Below are 13307 nucleotides of genomic sequence, written 5' to 3' on the forward strand. Positions count from 1 at the left end.
GCTAATCTGTATTGCTATCGTAAGATCTGACCACCCAAGCTCGCGCGAGGTTCCCAGATCACCTTCCCTGCCTCGAACCAATCACAAAAATGGCCGAAACATGATGCGATGCAGCATGTCAAACTTCAGGTAGCCGAAACGTGCATCAAGATCTGGGGCTAGGCCCGGTCGTGGATTGACCGACCAACGACATCCCAACAATGTGTGGAAGTGGAGACGGGTTTTCTTGTTTAATCAACATTTCGGAACATTGTGGTAGGAGAGGTATCGCACGCTTGCACCGAAAAGGTAGCAGAGGACTTTGGGTCGAAGCGATGATCGATTGATTAAGCCGGCAAACACGAAGCAGACCTCACCGGCCACAGACTTTTCAGCAGATGGGAGGCCTGGCAGCGTTTCGCAAGATGATCTGCAAAGCGAGAAAGTAACGCCACGCTCACGGAGCTATGTACGAATGACGGTAGCTAAGACCAATGGAGGGTATCATATGTCAAGGAAAGGAAGCGACCGAGAGATGCTTAGGTGGTATTCTCAGTCCACGATGTGTCGTTGATGAAAGCATCCCAGCCTCCATCGATACCGGCAGGGGTGACTGTGCCGCTGCCAGATGCGCTGTTCCCACCGGCATAAATCTGACATTTTGAGAAGTCATGGAGAGAAGCATCGTAGGGAAGTTGAAATGCTGGCGACGAGGCTGGCGATGCAGATATTGTCGTAGATGGCTGAGCGTAGATTTGATGGCGAGGTGACATGTCCAGAGCACTCGGTGCGAGCGTGGCGCTCATGCCATCATATGACTGATTGAAGCTTCGCGGCTTCTGAAAGGTAGATGGAGTCGTGTTGTAATTGTACGACTGTGGCAGGGCTTCGCTTCCAGCCATCAACATGGATGTAAATGAATCGTTAGGATCCAAGGCCGGTCCCAAGAGCATTTGAGCTTCGGTCGGAAGCGATGTAGTGAAAGGGCTCATATTGGAAAATCCATTCATCGCACCGAATGAGTGCTGTCGTTGCACTGGGGAAGGCTGTTGGGGCGCCCTCATCTGCTGTGAGGTCTGACCTTCTTGTTTCACGTTGGACGTGGATGATGTTTGGGGAAGCGCAGGCATTGCATGCATGGACTGTGGTGTCACTGGTTGCCCCGTTGGCGAGTGCGACGATGACTTGGATGATGCTGATGTACGACGACGATCCATCTGGGGTACAGCCTGGATCGGACTCGGTGCAGGCATGTTCGGGGAATAGGTAGGGGTACCATGGGAACCGGAGGCTGAGCGTGCTTGATGGCTAGGTCGGTAACCAGGTGTTCCTGGTGTGGGATATGGCTGACCGAATGATGGTGATTGCTGCTGAGGCATCTTGTGGGCCATGAATGGAGAAGGATATATGTTCTGATTATGCGCGAATTGTGGAGCGTTGGGGTATTGCTGGGCGTATGAGTTCGTGATGGCCTGATCCAAAGCAGACCTCATGGCGACATGGTTTGTGAGATATGCCGACAGGCGTCGATTAAAGTCGGCTGATCCAGTTTGCAGGTGGGCCGTAAGTCGTCGGTACTGCATGGGTAGGTCATCATCTTCCTCTTCATACATCTCCTCGTTGACCACATCTTGTTCGGTGACTCGTAGTGAACGACCGGTGCGTCTTTTGTGAATCTCAGAGGCTCGTCGTGCCGACTCGACTCTAGCCTCAAGACTGCGGTCACTTCTCCTGGAGGCGGCAATGTAGGCACTATAATTCAATAAGAACATGGTTCATAGGATGAGGTGAGAGAGCATGCCATACCGCTCTTGATTTTCCTCATGGGTCCGTTCAGTCTTCAAAGCCTTTGCAGGCGGAATGGTACGCTGGGGAGGCATGTTGATATGATTTGTTGATCGCCTTGCCCTGTGCAGAGAACAGAATCCGACAATAGAGCTTGTAAGTAGAAACCGAAGCTCAGGCTCTGTCGGAGAGGAAAGGTGAGAAGGAAGAATCTGGGGAAAGAGAGGATTGTCGGCGGTTATGTGTTGCAGGCAGCGACCAGGCGTCTGGAATAATATCGCGTCTTTCGGAGGCTTGAACCTTATGGTCCAGGGCTTTGGCGACAATCGAGTCGCACGGGCACAGAGTAGAGGGCAAAGGGTCGACGCGGGCGAGTGATGAGACAGCAGTTGAGGAGAGTCGAAGAATAATTGGAGGATTTGCTGTTGGGATGGAAAGAAGAGGATTGAAGATCTTTTTTGGTGTGAGGTGGGAGGGGCGGGCAATATCGATATAGAGACCCTGCGATGGTCAGGGCAGCGGACCGCGGGGATCGATCTGGAATTGCGGATTGGACCTGCGCCAACTGCCGAGGGCGGGCGTTTCGTACTCGTGAGGGATGGGAAGAGTGATCGTCGGCTAATTGAAAAAGAGGACAATGATCAGATGTAAAGTATGGTAGAGTAAAGAGGAGTTTGGAGATTCGATGATATAGCGGTTGGGAGGAAGAGTGATTTGATGAAAGTCGGGAAGAAAAAGAGTAAAGGAGGAAGAAGAGGGTTTTTTCTTTGATTTGGGAGGAGAGAATTAAGTCCTTATTCCATGGAGGAAGAAGAAAGAAGGAGAAGAAGAAGAGGAAGAAGAAGAAGTAGGAGAGATGTGGGATGTGGGGATTTTATTACTTTATCAAATAAATCGGTCAAGTAGCGTAATTGAGGGAGGGAGGAAGAGGGAATGAGGCGGAGGGAGAGGAAGAGGGAGAGAGATGCGACTCCGTTTGATAAGAGTCCAATTTATTGAGAGATGGAAGTACTCGGCTACGGCTCCGGTCGGGAAGCTAAGAGGTAATAGGCCAAAGAAAGGAGAAGCAGGAGTGAATAATGAAGTAAAGTAAAGTAAAAGTGAAGTAGGGTCCAAAGGCTTGTCCTCACTTCGATCGTAATAATCGTAATCGTAAACAGCGACACGATACGCGACAACTTCTGACAAAGTCCCCTATACCCGAAAGGGTAGGGAATCGGATGATCGGGAGATCATTTCACGGAGCACACACCTGCATCTCGAGGAGCTTGCCCCACCAAGGAAGGCTAAAAAGGTGAAAAAGGAGGACTACACCCGGGCTCTTTTCTTTCCGAGAAGAAGAATGGAACGATGATTGGTCCATCTGAGATGACATACTTTCACTGCCAGATTAGCGAGACTAGCGCGATCTGAGTAAAAGGGTTCCCAAGGGTTCCCACTTTCTTAGGCTTTGGACCATGGCTTCGCTTGCAAGCTTTCTGCAACGCCTTCAAACGAGGTCGACCGCCGATTTGTCAATCTTCTTTTCTCTGCCTTGCTCACTTCTGAATTCTGATGCCGCTTCGTTGGCTAAATAAGGTCAAATTCAATCTCAAATTCAAATACATCATAGAATATCGAGTCACAGCGCAATCGCCCCACAATCCCATCTCCCATCTCCCATTTCCCATCTTTCATCGAAATGCGCCGCGCTGAACAATGCGCTGCTCGAGGACTAATCTCCGCAACGCTACTTTAAAGATCGGCCGTCCAGCCAATGCAGCCCGAAGCAAAGTGGTGCAGCCATGCGTAGAGTACCTCCAATGATCGTCGAACCGCGAAGGAACGTAGTCAGCTGCTTCCGAATTTGGTCTCGGATTTTCTCCATTCCACATGTCAAGTCAAAGGCAGTAATAGGGACACTGTTCGTGGGCTCAAATTGTAGCGGGGGTGAGCGGAGAAGAGACCGTGACCGTGTATCAGGCTATCAGCAAGATAACCAGACGAAGCCAATGGAGCAAGCTAAGACGCTCTACCGTTAGTTTGGCGGTTGCTTGTTCCCTAAAGTACCTTACGGTAGAGTAGGTGGTGCTACCGCTACGACGGAGGTAGCTCCTTTTGCCACGACTGGATCGACCGATGGCAACGGTACTGCATGGGGAGCACATCGGACCTAGCCACATGCAATCAAAGCCACTGTGAGAAGAAAAGCATTCCGATTGACTTCTCCGAGTGCCGTAGATCTGACACTTTGGGTCGATCTGGATTTCTCTACTGACTCCACATACGAAGCACAGATTACGGATTCAATGCAGTAGTACAGTTCCGCCGCATGCGATTGTGCTTCTGACAATCAATCGCTTGTTCCATCTGGTGCAGATCAAAGGCCTTGCTCGGAGAAGCTGATTGGATCAATTCGGATTATTATAGTACGGCAACTCCTGACCATTCATCGGCTTTGCTGAGAGTAGGGTACCACGCAATAATGAATGGGTCTGAATTCCTCGGGCTCGCCCACGGTGCCCTGCGTCACGGTAGAATTAAAAGCCGCAAAGACAGGACATTCTACTGTCAGAAGCATGATCAAAAACGGCATCCTCAGTTTCAAGGGTCCAGAACACGATACGAGCATGGGTACTCAGTGAGGCGGGATAAGGAAAATCTGCACCCTAAGGATACCGAGTGCGAGCGCGTGAATATGCCAGATCAACAGGTGTGCATCATGATCCATCTTAATCCTGGTGCATATCGCTTTCGCGCGAGACACATGAAATGATAAAGCCCAGGCCAGTCCGCGCAAATTGCCGTTCCAATTATTCACCAGCAATGTATCTCGTACTCGACCGCTCCAAGCCGCCACTCCTTGCTCCGGCTGCTGCCAACTCCTTTCCTGCTCCTGGGTGAGTACTGCGCTTTTCAAGAAAAACGACAATGTCTCGACATCTCAACACTCGGACCCCTTCCTCTGCTTATTTGTCATCTGACGCAACTCCAGCGTGCAGATGCCCGGTTGGCAAATCTCTACCGAATGCAGGAGAACCTCGTATAACTCCAAAAAGCAGTGAGACCCGCGTCCCTCCAATCAGAACCGGTCCGTCGAGCGCGGGCCCCAAACGGTGAGACGGTGTTCTGGCGTCATACCGCAACGCCATGGCCAGATTACCGAGATCTTGCCCTTGGAGAAAATATGCCAGATGGACAGGTGCTTCGTGATCGGTACCCGTCCGTGGTCCATCCGTGGTCCCTGCATGACGCATGCCCTTTTTCTTCGAGGGGCCAGCCAAGGGACTTTTTAGCCACCTGCCCGATTGAGCGGACATGTTCGGTGTCGGCAGCCTGGCAACCCTGCCTCAGACCAACTGGCCGTTCGAGACGTTCGCCCAGTTGAAAATATCCCAAGACTGAGCGGTGTTTCAGGGGGCGCAATGTGAGATCAACGTTCGATGGAGCGATGATGAGTAGTCAATCACCCCCCCCCCCCATCGCAAGTCTTGAACCCGTCAGCAACAGCGAATCAGTCCTTTGAGATCGAGGGGTCGAGCCCAGAACACATCGTCATCGTGGTCAGGCACCTCAAAAGGGACGAATCCGCGACGTTTCGGCGTTTTGAAGGGAAACAATCCCACGCGAACTATGGCTTTGAGAGCTCGAGTGTGGAATCATCGCCGGCTTGGTAGGAATGGACTATTTTCATCATTTCTAAGTATCTCACACTGGGTTACATTATGCCATTCTGGACTGGCGTGTTATTGGAGTCGCTTCGCCAAATGTTTCAGGAGAAGCAAGTCTCTCGGCATCTGGGCATCTGTTATGATACGCAGACAATTTCCATCCGCCTCGTATCTGGCGAGTCGTGATGCGCCATGTTTTCCGCGAGAATACAGTAGGAACCGTGCAAAGAAATTCCCGTCCCTCTGCGCCTTCAAGTTTATGCGACCTTATAACAACGAATCCAGCCGGGTGAAAACGCTCAGGCAAGCAGCTACGACCTGTGTAATTATAAGAATCAGTATCTGTATAAAGTGTCAGCGACGGTAGAACATACCTCAAGCTGTAGTTCTCTGTCCTTATTCTTATTGACCTCATCCGTAATCACTTGCCCCAAGTTTGCCCCTATCCCCTGGGCGCCCCCCGTCCGCTTCCCAAACGGCCACTGCGAGTATTCCGCCAATAGTTCATCGACCTGCGCGAACGCCCTTTCTCTGGCCTCATGACCTAGACTTGCCAAAGCGTTCTCCAACACATTTGCCGCATAGGCCGCGCATACCATCGCAATCGTTCTGATGTATCTGAACTCCATTTCTTCGGGGAGGAACTGGCTGGGTGGAAGGACGACCGTCCGGTTCGTCAATACATTGCGGACCCGCCTTCGAATCTCGTCCTTCGCGCCTCCATCCGCGACTGGGTGGGTGGCCATGTCGAAGAGGAGGAAGTTGCGCTTTTCGGTGCGCAGGATGCCTTTGTCTACAAGACCTTTGGCGAGGCGCTCTCGTACTTGCTTTAGCTGGTAGCCGATCTTCATGAGATTCCATGTCTCCCCTAGTGAAGACGTCAGTCCTAAGAGCTCTGCATGATAAGCGTAGATTTGCTGGCCCTTACCACTCATCAGATCTATCCACGAACTAACGCTCATCTTCTCACTCGACTTCATCATCTTCAATGCCTCATCCAGGAGGACTTCTCCAGTCAAGTTGTCATCAATAACCTCAATGACCCTGTCTGCCAACGGGAAGCGCCGCCTCGACGAGTCCTTTTGCATGCTCACGCGACCTCTGAAAGCTAACTCGATGACTATGCATCCTCGTAGAGCGTAGGAGATGTTATCGTTCCAGAATGACAGATAGCCCTTGGACACGGTCAATGTCAGTCTCGAATCGTCGAAAGCTCAGAAAGGCCAATTGTACCTGCTTGTCCTTCAACCCCATCAGCAGCACCTCCTCCATGAGCGTCAATTTAGGCTGCTTGCTCCGCTCCTCACTCTCACTTATATCCCGTGGATCGAAAGCTATCTTGTGTCCATTCTCTCCGCCTGTGTAGGATGTTTCTGGTGCACGGTCGTTGTAGGCTTTTGGCGCTGGGGAGCTGACTCGGCTTGCGTCTTCTCCATCCTCAGCGGTAGACGCGGAGGCTCCACCCCCTCCCCCAGCGCCACGGCGACGAGTCAAGCCGCCGGCTGACGCCATGGAGCTGTGACCTCGAGCTTAGGAAGAATGTTGTCGATATTCTTGCAGATTGGTGACAGGACTGCGGAACGCGGGAGGTGAAAGCATCCGCTCGTGTCACCTTGGGTTCGGCGGCAAGAAATCTTTGATTCCTGAGCTGCGACTGAAGTCTCCCTTTGCTTCGCTGTCAGTCAAAGCGCTGATATTTTAGATTGAGAATCCTTCGTATTTCTTTGCGGTGTTGGGTTGAGTACTCCGTTGCATAGGCTACGCTCCGTTTCAGGAGCTCGCTTACGCTTGCCGCAGCATTGGCGCCTACAAAAGAAGAGTACTAGTAGTCCAATCCGAGATATGCCTCTAGGCATTCCGTGAAGCAAATGAAGTCCAAATTGTAAAAAAGGATTGGTAGAGTGTTTGTGTTTATTTGTACGCCAAAGTTGGACATGATTGGGCTCTAGAATAAGACAGCTACTAACAAAACCCTCGGAATTGACAGAATCCCCTGGATGCTCCTCCATCTCCCATTATCCGGGATACTGATTGGCTTCAGTGAGCTGAAGGAATGTATCAGCAGCTGTATGTCATTCGTATTCTTCCACGTGCTTACCGTCTGGCTGGCCCAGTATGTAGTTTACTGCTTTGTCGACTGCAAAAAGATTAGCACCCAAAGAGCCATGCCTTTCCACAGAGAAAACATACTGCTCAAAAGCGAGTCGGCCTCCTTGTCCGGAATCTCAATGCTAAATTCCTGTGCGAAAGTCAGACCGGGCATATCCGCTCCCTACCATATAGCATCTCACCTCCTCAATAGCCATAACCACCTCCACAGTGTCCAAACTGTCCAGACCTAGGTCATTCGAGAAGTGTGACGTGTTCGAGAGCTTGCACCATGTCAGACATGCCGTTGTGACCCAAAATCATTGCCCACCATACCTTCGACGCATCTTTGACCTGAATTGTAATCATTTAGCCCACTTCTCCATATTTTAGAGCCACAGCCAGCCATACCTTGTCAAAGTTCTTCAGCAGATCCATTATTCTCCCCTCAACCTCTGGCTTCGACAATCCTGCTGGTGCTGAATAGTATCTGATGCCTGGGTATCGTGGAGCTGGAGTCGACCGGGTGGATGTGACGGAGAAGCAGGGAGCAATTGCTCGCGACGCTGGAAGCTGTGTCCTTGTCACGGACCTCGAGGCGCATCGGACGGACTGGAATAGAGCGGTACGGATCATCTTGATTTTGAACGTTCTAACGTCGGGCTATGGTCGTTGTAGTGTTCTTGGTGACGAGCTCCGACCTCTTTCGCATCACTACACTAGCGACCGTTAGCGCCATTTCCATCATCTCCACCTCCCAATTCGCACCTCGCCACAACATTCTTCTCTTTACCCGCCACCATGGCTTCAGCACGCTCTCTCATGATGCTCGCCCGCGCGCGTCCCACTTCCATTCCCCTCACCTCCTTCCTCGTCACACGTACAACAATGCCATCCGCCACCTTCACCAGCACCTCCCGCCTAGCCGCAACTCCAGCTGGCCCACCACCCCAAGGCTTCCGGCTCGCACGAAAGGAGCGTTGGGATGAAAGCAAAGAGTCTGCCCTCGACAAAGCCGGTAAATACTTTCTCCTCACCGAGATGCTGCGAGGCATGTACGTTGTGCTAGAGCAGTTCTTTCGGCCGCCATATACGATCTACTATCCTTTTGAAAAGGGACCAATCTCTCCAAGATTCCGTGGGGAGCATGCTTTGAGGCGGTATCCGACTGGGGAGGAGAGGTGTATTGCTTGCAAGCTGTGCGAGGCTATTTGCCCGGCGAGCGCTATTACGATTGAGGCCGAGGAGAGAGAGGATGGGAGTAGGAGGACTACAAGATACGATCTTGATATGACAAAGTGCATTTACTGCGGGTTCTGTCAGGAGAGTTGCCCAGTGGACGCAATTGTCGAGTGTAAGTCACTTCCCTGAGATCACGGACTGTTTGTACGGGCAATGGCTAATTCGTCACTTTTATAGCTCCCAATGCAGAATACGCCACAGAGACGAGGGAAGAGCTGCTTTATAACAAGGAGAAGCTGTTGGCCAATGGGGATAAGTGGGAGCCCGAGCTGGCTGCTGCTGCGCGGGCTGATGCTCCATACCGGTAAAGCTCGAGAAGAAAACTTCAGGGAAGAGGGGGTTGTGTTGTATATAGAGGGTGTTTTAGCGTGTATACGGATCGAAGCGTCGCGTGGCTCAGTGTCACAATTTTCAACTTTTGGGAGCATGTGCAAACACTTGCAGACCGCTGTCATGAAACGACTGAGGCTAAGCAGCAGCTATGGGCAATAATTTGAATTGATGACTACCGGTGTCCCTATCTATTCGGAAAGCCGTTCGATGAACTGTCAAAGTTTGAGTCCGGATATGATAGTGTGTTGTTGCTACGATCATTCTTACCAAGCGCATGGACCACCTTTGATTCAAGTCAGCATTGCACTCAGAGAGACTCATCTCGTTTGACGACTCACCGTCCCAATCAGGCTTTCCTCTACCTTCTTACCGCCGCTACTCTCCCACCAGATGGCGCTTCCCTCCCAGATTTTCTCCCTTAATGTATTCCACTCTCTGTATTGGCCAGCTCAGATAGCCGTTCGGGCTTCTCTTCACACCGTGGAGACCTAGCAGTGCACGAAGTACACGATAGCCTTGTGATCAGTACCGGCCCCCATGCCGAGCCTCGTGGTCGGAGAGATACGGTCGCTGGGAGAAACGGGTACGCTCGTGAGGTATGATATGAAGTGAAGTGAAGTGACTCGTCAACAGTGCAGAGAAAGAGGCAACCGCGAGAGTGCAGTTGAAACGGAGACGGAAGGAGCGATCCAGCGTGAAGCTCCTCAGAATGAAACCCGCTTCAAGACTACTACGGGGATGATGTACTCTGGCTGCAAATGGGGACGCGAGTTGATTACAATGAGCTGAGCAGTTCAATCTTGCCAGTTCAAAATTGGCTGGTCGAGGACTTGCTAATGTTATACACTCAAGTAATGCAGGTCACATATCTCCCAAATGCCATGACTTGTAGCGGTCTTGCTTAGAATCTTACAGGACCACGATAATCTCCCCAAATTCCTGCAATCTGGGTGGTCCGGGTTGTAGCCCGTGGCATACTTTCTCTGCACAGTTTTAGCATGTCCTGACTGCAACGTTCTTCCGTCGATCAAGATATCACAGTCGCCGTGTTATCAACCTCGTTGAGAGAATCAGTATGGTCTTAGAGCGTTTGCTCCAGGCCTACACCCCAAGGCAGAAGCGATATTGCAACTGCTAGCTTCTCACTCGTGCTTCTCCTCACGCCTCCCTTCATTCCCATCTTACTAGTTTGCATCTTGCTTGTTCTCGTACTTCTTTTCTTGCTTCTCTTCCGAATTCGAATCCTCCCCATGCTCACTTGACTTCTCAGACGATTCCGCTTCACCCTGTTGTGCATCAGACTGCTCTCGAGCCTTCTCGGCCTTCTCGCCGAACGGGTGGTCGACTTTCCAGGAGCCCTTGAAAAGATGCTGCACCAGCGCGGTATTTTCGTCTGGGCTGCCGCTCTTCGAGTGCGCTTGACCTGATCCGAAAGCATTGATGGGCAGTATAAGCACTGTTAAACATTTCGGAATTAGCATTGCCACGTAAGACGGGACTTTCCAGCCTCGAAACATATCTGCAAAATCAACACTCCCAAGACAGGTCTCCAGACCCAGAATACGGTCCAGAAGAGGAATTCTGGTCTCCGAAAATACGTACCGTCACCAACAAGCTTCGATTCCGTGATACCAGTGATATTATGCCATGTGAAATTTGTCCCAGTGGTATGGGCCAGACCCTCGATAACGGCTTCAGTAAATAGTGCGGGTCCGGTTGTATTCAAGACCTCCATAAATGATGGGCGGATGCCAGAAATTGTCGTCTCCTGCTGTCGTGCTAGCGCCTTCAGACCAGCGACTACCCGGTCCACAGCCATCTCCATCAACAAGTGCCCAGGCTTTGCCAAGATTGCCCAAGTACAGAATTGTAGGTCAAGGGTCCAGTCTCCCCATCGCCCTCCATCGAGCTTATCGTATTCAACGCCAACAACTAGATTTACCTTATTGACGTAAGCTGAAGGCACCCAGTCCTCTATCGGTATCAGCGACGTAGTATCAATGTCACTATATACCCCGCCGTCTCCCAGAAGCACCAGATACCGAATGAAATCGGCGCGTAAGATGGGATCCTGGAGATCAACAAAAGTCTCTTGGATGTCAGGCCTGTGCGAGAAGCGGTCCTTGACGTAGCTTTCGGCGCTGTACTGTGTAAGGATTTCGTATCGGTGCTTCTGATTGATCTTCACCCATGACTGAATGGCCTTGCGGTCCTTCTCATCTAATCCTGAAGGACCGGTTCTCGACGTCTGCCATATTTTCCTGGGGAAAAGGGGGGAATGCTCCGAGGCATTCAGTGCTAATGAAGCGAGAGGATGCGGGCAGTCAACTGGTGCAACAGCGTTGACTTTGGCCAAATGAATGAGGCGAAAGCAGAAGAGTGTACTAATAACGCAATAGATGACCAAGAAGCGAGAAGATGTGAAATCTGGTGGTGATAGATATGGGATGGTACCCATGGCTGGTTGACATTAATGAGAGCAAGCACGAGAGGAGATTCAAGAAGATTTTTCATAGAGTCGAGAACAACGGGATAGATAGCACATGGCCTCGTTATTGTTGGAGTCCTAGCTCACGCTTAGATATAAGTGAAACTGACGGCTCGCAATTTGTCTCGGAACCTTGTTATGAAAGTCATTGCAAGTTGCAACATTATGATTGAAGTTTGATACAAAGTTCGCAAAGCCGACTGGTAAGTGATGAAGATGGAGGAAAGTGAAACAAGATATGCCATGAGATGTGGAAAGCCATCCTCAACGAACGAGACCAGCCCAATTACGAAGGAGCGTGGTAAAGTACATTTACGCCGAAGGGAAAGTATCATCGAAAACCAAAGATCGTGAAACACCAAAAGCCGCGTTGTGTGCGCAGCTTTCATCCTGCCTGCGTAGAATTCGTCGGACCGCTCATCACCTTCCCCTGACCCAGGGTCCAGGGGCCTCTTGGGGTCACCGTCTGTCCCACGTGGCCAGTCGTTTCATCTTGTGACATCCGGCGTCGTGGCGACACTCCACCTATTCCAGCATCTGCTTTAACCACATAAGCCAATCGAGTCAAAGGTGAACCAGAAGCTGCAATAAAGCCAGTTTTTGGCAGAGAGAGAAAACATGTAGCCAAAACAGACGTGGTGGGGGGATGAGAATCATCGAATTATGCCTTTCCTACACAAACTCGAGTGGTCGTGGCTTGCCCCAGAAGTCGCACGGTGCAAATCGCCATGTGCCGGCATACTTGCAGCTAAACCACTAGTGCACAATATAGGCACAGGCGGAAACTTGTGTCTGCCGCCTTCATATGTCGTGTCGGCCAGACCCAGTGCGAAAGGGAAGACTTCCTTCTACAGAACAGAGTCAGCTGTCTTGCGTTGTGGCTTCCGGTTCGTGGGCGATGCCTTCGAGGCGCCAGTTGAGCGCGTCTTCGCACGGGCTTCAGCCTCAGATACCTTCCAAACTTTCATCAATCCCTCACTGTCAAATTTCTTCAAAGTCAGCATGGTATCGATCTCATCTACCAGATGCTCCTGCAGCGTCGGGCCAAGGCCGTCGATGATACTTTTCCTTTTGTCGCTGCTGTAGTCCTCCGGCGCTGTACTAGAAGCATAATTTTTGAGTGTCTGCAAGCCGGAATGAAACGCATGATGCTGTTCCACACTATGTTGCATCAGTCCTTTATCTCCCGTGAAGTTCTCGAGATCTGGGAAGATGGATTCTTCCTCTGTCTCGTGATGTCTGTCGACGAGATTTCCCCATACTATCACGAAATGTAGGAAGTCCTTGATGTCAGATGGGTTGCGGACATTGGGAGCTTGGAGGTAGAAGCTGTTGACACCGCGGGTTATTACATTGTGAACGTGTGTCATTTCACTGGCAGCGTGAATGGCGGCAGGAGATTTCTGCAAAACACTAGCTGCGGGAATATCAGGATTTGAGGTAGCCGTTACTATATCTTGCGTTTTGGATGGAGTCCCGATGAGAGGATGTGGGCCATCAGCCCATGGTTTCCAGCGGCCATGATGCTTGGTTTCTCGGAATGTAAACGTGGTAGTGGGGGACAGGTTGTGGGGACGTACGAGTATAAGCGCTTAAAGCGAGGCCAGTGAGAAGCCTTTGCACCCACACCTGCGTGAGATCCCCGCAGAAGGCCACGATCTTCATAAATTTGAGCCTCGTTGCCCGTGTCAGAGTCATTATACCTCCTTTAAAGATCATATCAAGCTATTGAAGCTTTACAC

General features: G+C 51.0%; 6 protein-coding genes across 6 annotated transcripts; 1 reads left to right on the forward strand and 5 right to left on the reverse strand.

Moving 5' to 3' along the window:
• Nucleotides 1-518: 518 nt before the first annotated feature.
• HO133_005199 (uncharacterized protein) lies at nt 519-1859 on the reverse strand (the record flags this gene model as incomplete). The annotated part of the gene is made up of 2 exons (XM_037296110.1): nt 519-1731; nt 1786-1859. The coding sequence occupies 2 exons, from the start codon at nt 1857-1859 to the stop codon at nt 519-521; spliced, it is 1287 nt and encodes a 428-aa protein (XP_037148808.1).
• A 3822-nt stretch (nt 1860-5681) lies between these two features.
• HO133_005200 (uncharacterized protein) lies at nt 5682-6926 on the reverse strand (the record flags this gene model as incomplete). The annotated part of the gene is made up of 4 exons (XM_037296111.1): nt 5682-5732; nt 5789-6282; nt 6343-6589; nt 6648-6926. 4 exons carry the CDS (start codon nt 6924-6926, stop codon nt 5682-5684), a joined length of 1071 nt encoding a protein of 356 aa, XP_037148809.1.
• Nucleotides 6927-7451: 525 nt separating this feature from the next.
• HO133_005201 (uncharacterized protein) lies at nt 7452-8138 on the reverse strand (the record flags this gene model as incomplete). The annotated part of the gene is made up of 6 exons (XM_037296112.1): nt 7452-7459; nt 7513-7551; nt 7605-7653; nt 7706-7786; nt 7839-7856; nt 7914-8138. 6 exons carry the CDS (start codon nt 8136-8138, stop codon nt 7452-7454), a joined length of 420 nt encoding a protein of 139 aa, XP_037148810.1.
• A 165-nt stretch (nt 8139-8303) lies between these two features.
• On the forward strand, nt 8304-9052 carry HO133_005202 (uncharacterized protein; the record flags this gene model as incomplete). Its single annotated transcript, XM_037296113.1, has 2 exons — nt 8304-8856; nt 8922-9052. 2 exons carry the CDS (start codon nt 8304-8306, stop codon nt 9050-9052), a joined length of 684 nt encoding a protein of 227 aa, XP_037148811.1.
• A 1209-nt stretch (nt 9053-10261) lies between these two features.
• On the reverse strand, nt 10262-11535 carry HO133_005203 (uncharacterized protein; the record flags this gene model as incomplete). The annotated part of the gene is made up of 2 exons (XM_037296114.1): nt 10262-10533; nt 10680-11535. 2 exons carry the CDS (start codon nt 11533-11535, stop codon nt 10262-10264), a joined length of 1128 nt encoding a protein of 375 aa, XP_037148812.1.
• Nucleotides 11536-12413: 878 nt separating this feature from the next.
• HO133_005204 (uncharacterized protein) lies at nt 12414-13263 on the reverse strand (the record flags this gene model as incomplete). The annotated part of the gene is made up of 2 exons (XM_037296115.1): nt 12414-12982; nt 13146-13263. 2 exons carry the CDS (start codon nt 13261-13263, stop codon nt 12414-12416), a joined length of 687 nt encoding a protein of 228 aa, XP_037148813.1.
• Between the last annotated feature and the right edge of the window lie 44 nt (nt 13264-13307).

The sequence above is a fragment of the Letharia lupina genome, assembly GCF_014066315.1.
Source record: "Letharia lupina isolate WasteWater1 chromosome Unknown contig_20, whole genome shotgun sequence".
Taxonomy (NCBI): domain Eukaryota; kingdom Fungi; phylum Ascomycota; class Lecanoromycetes; order Lecanorales; family Parmeliaceae; genus Letharia; species Letharia lupina.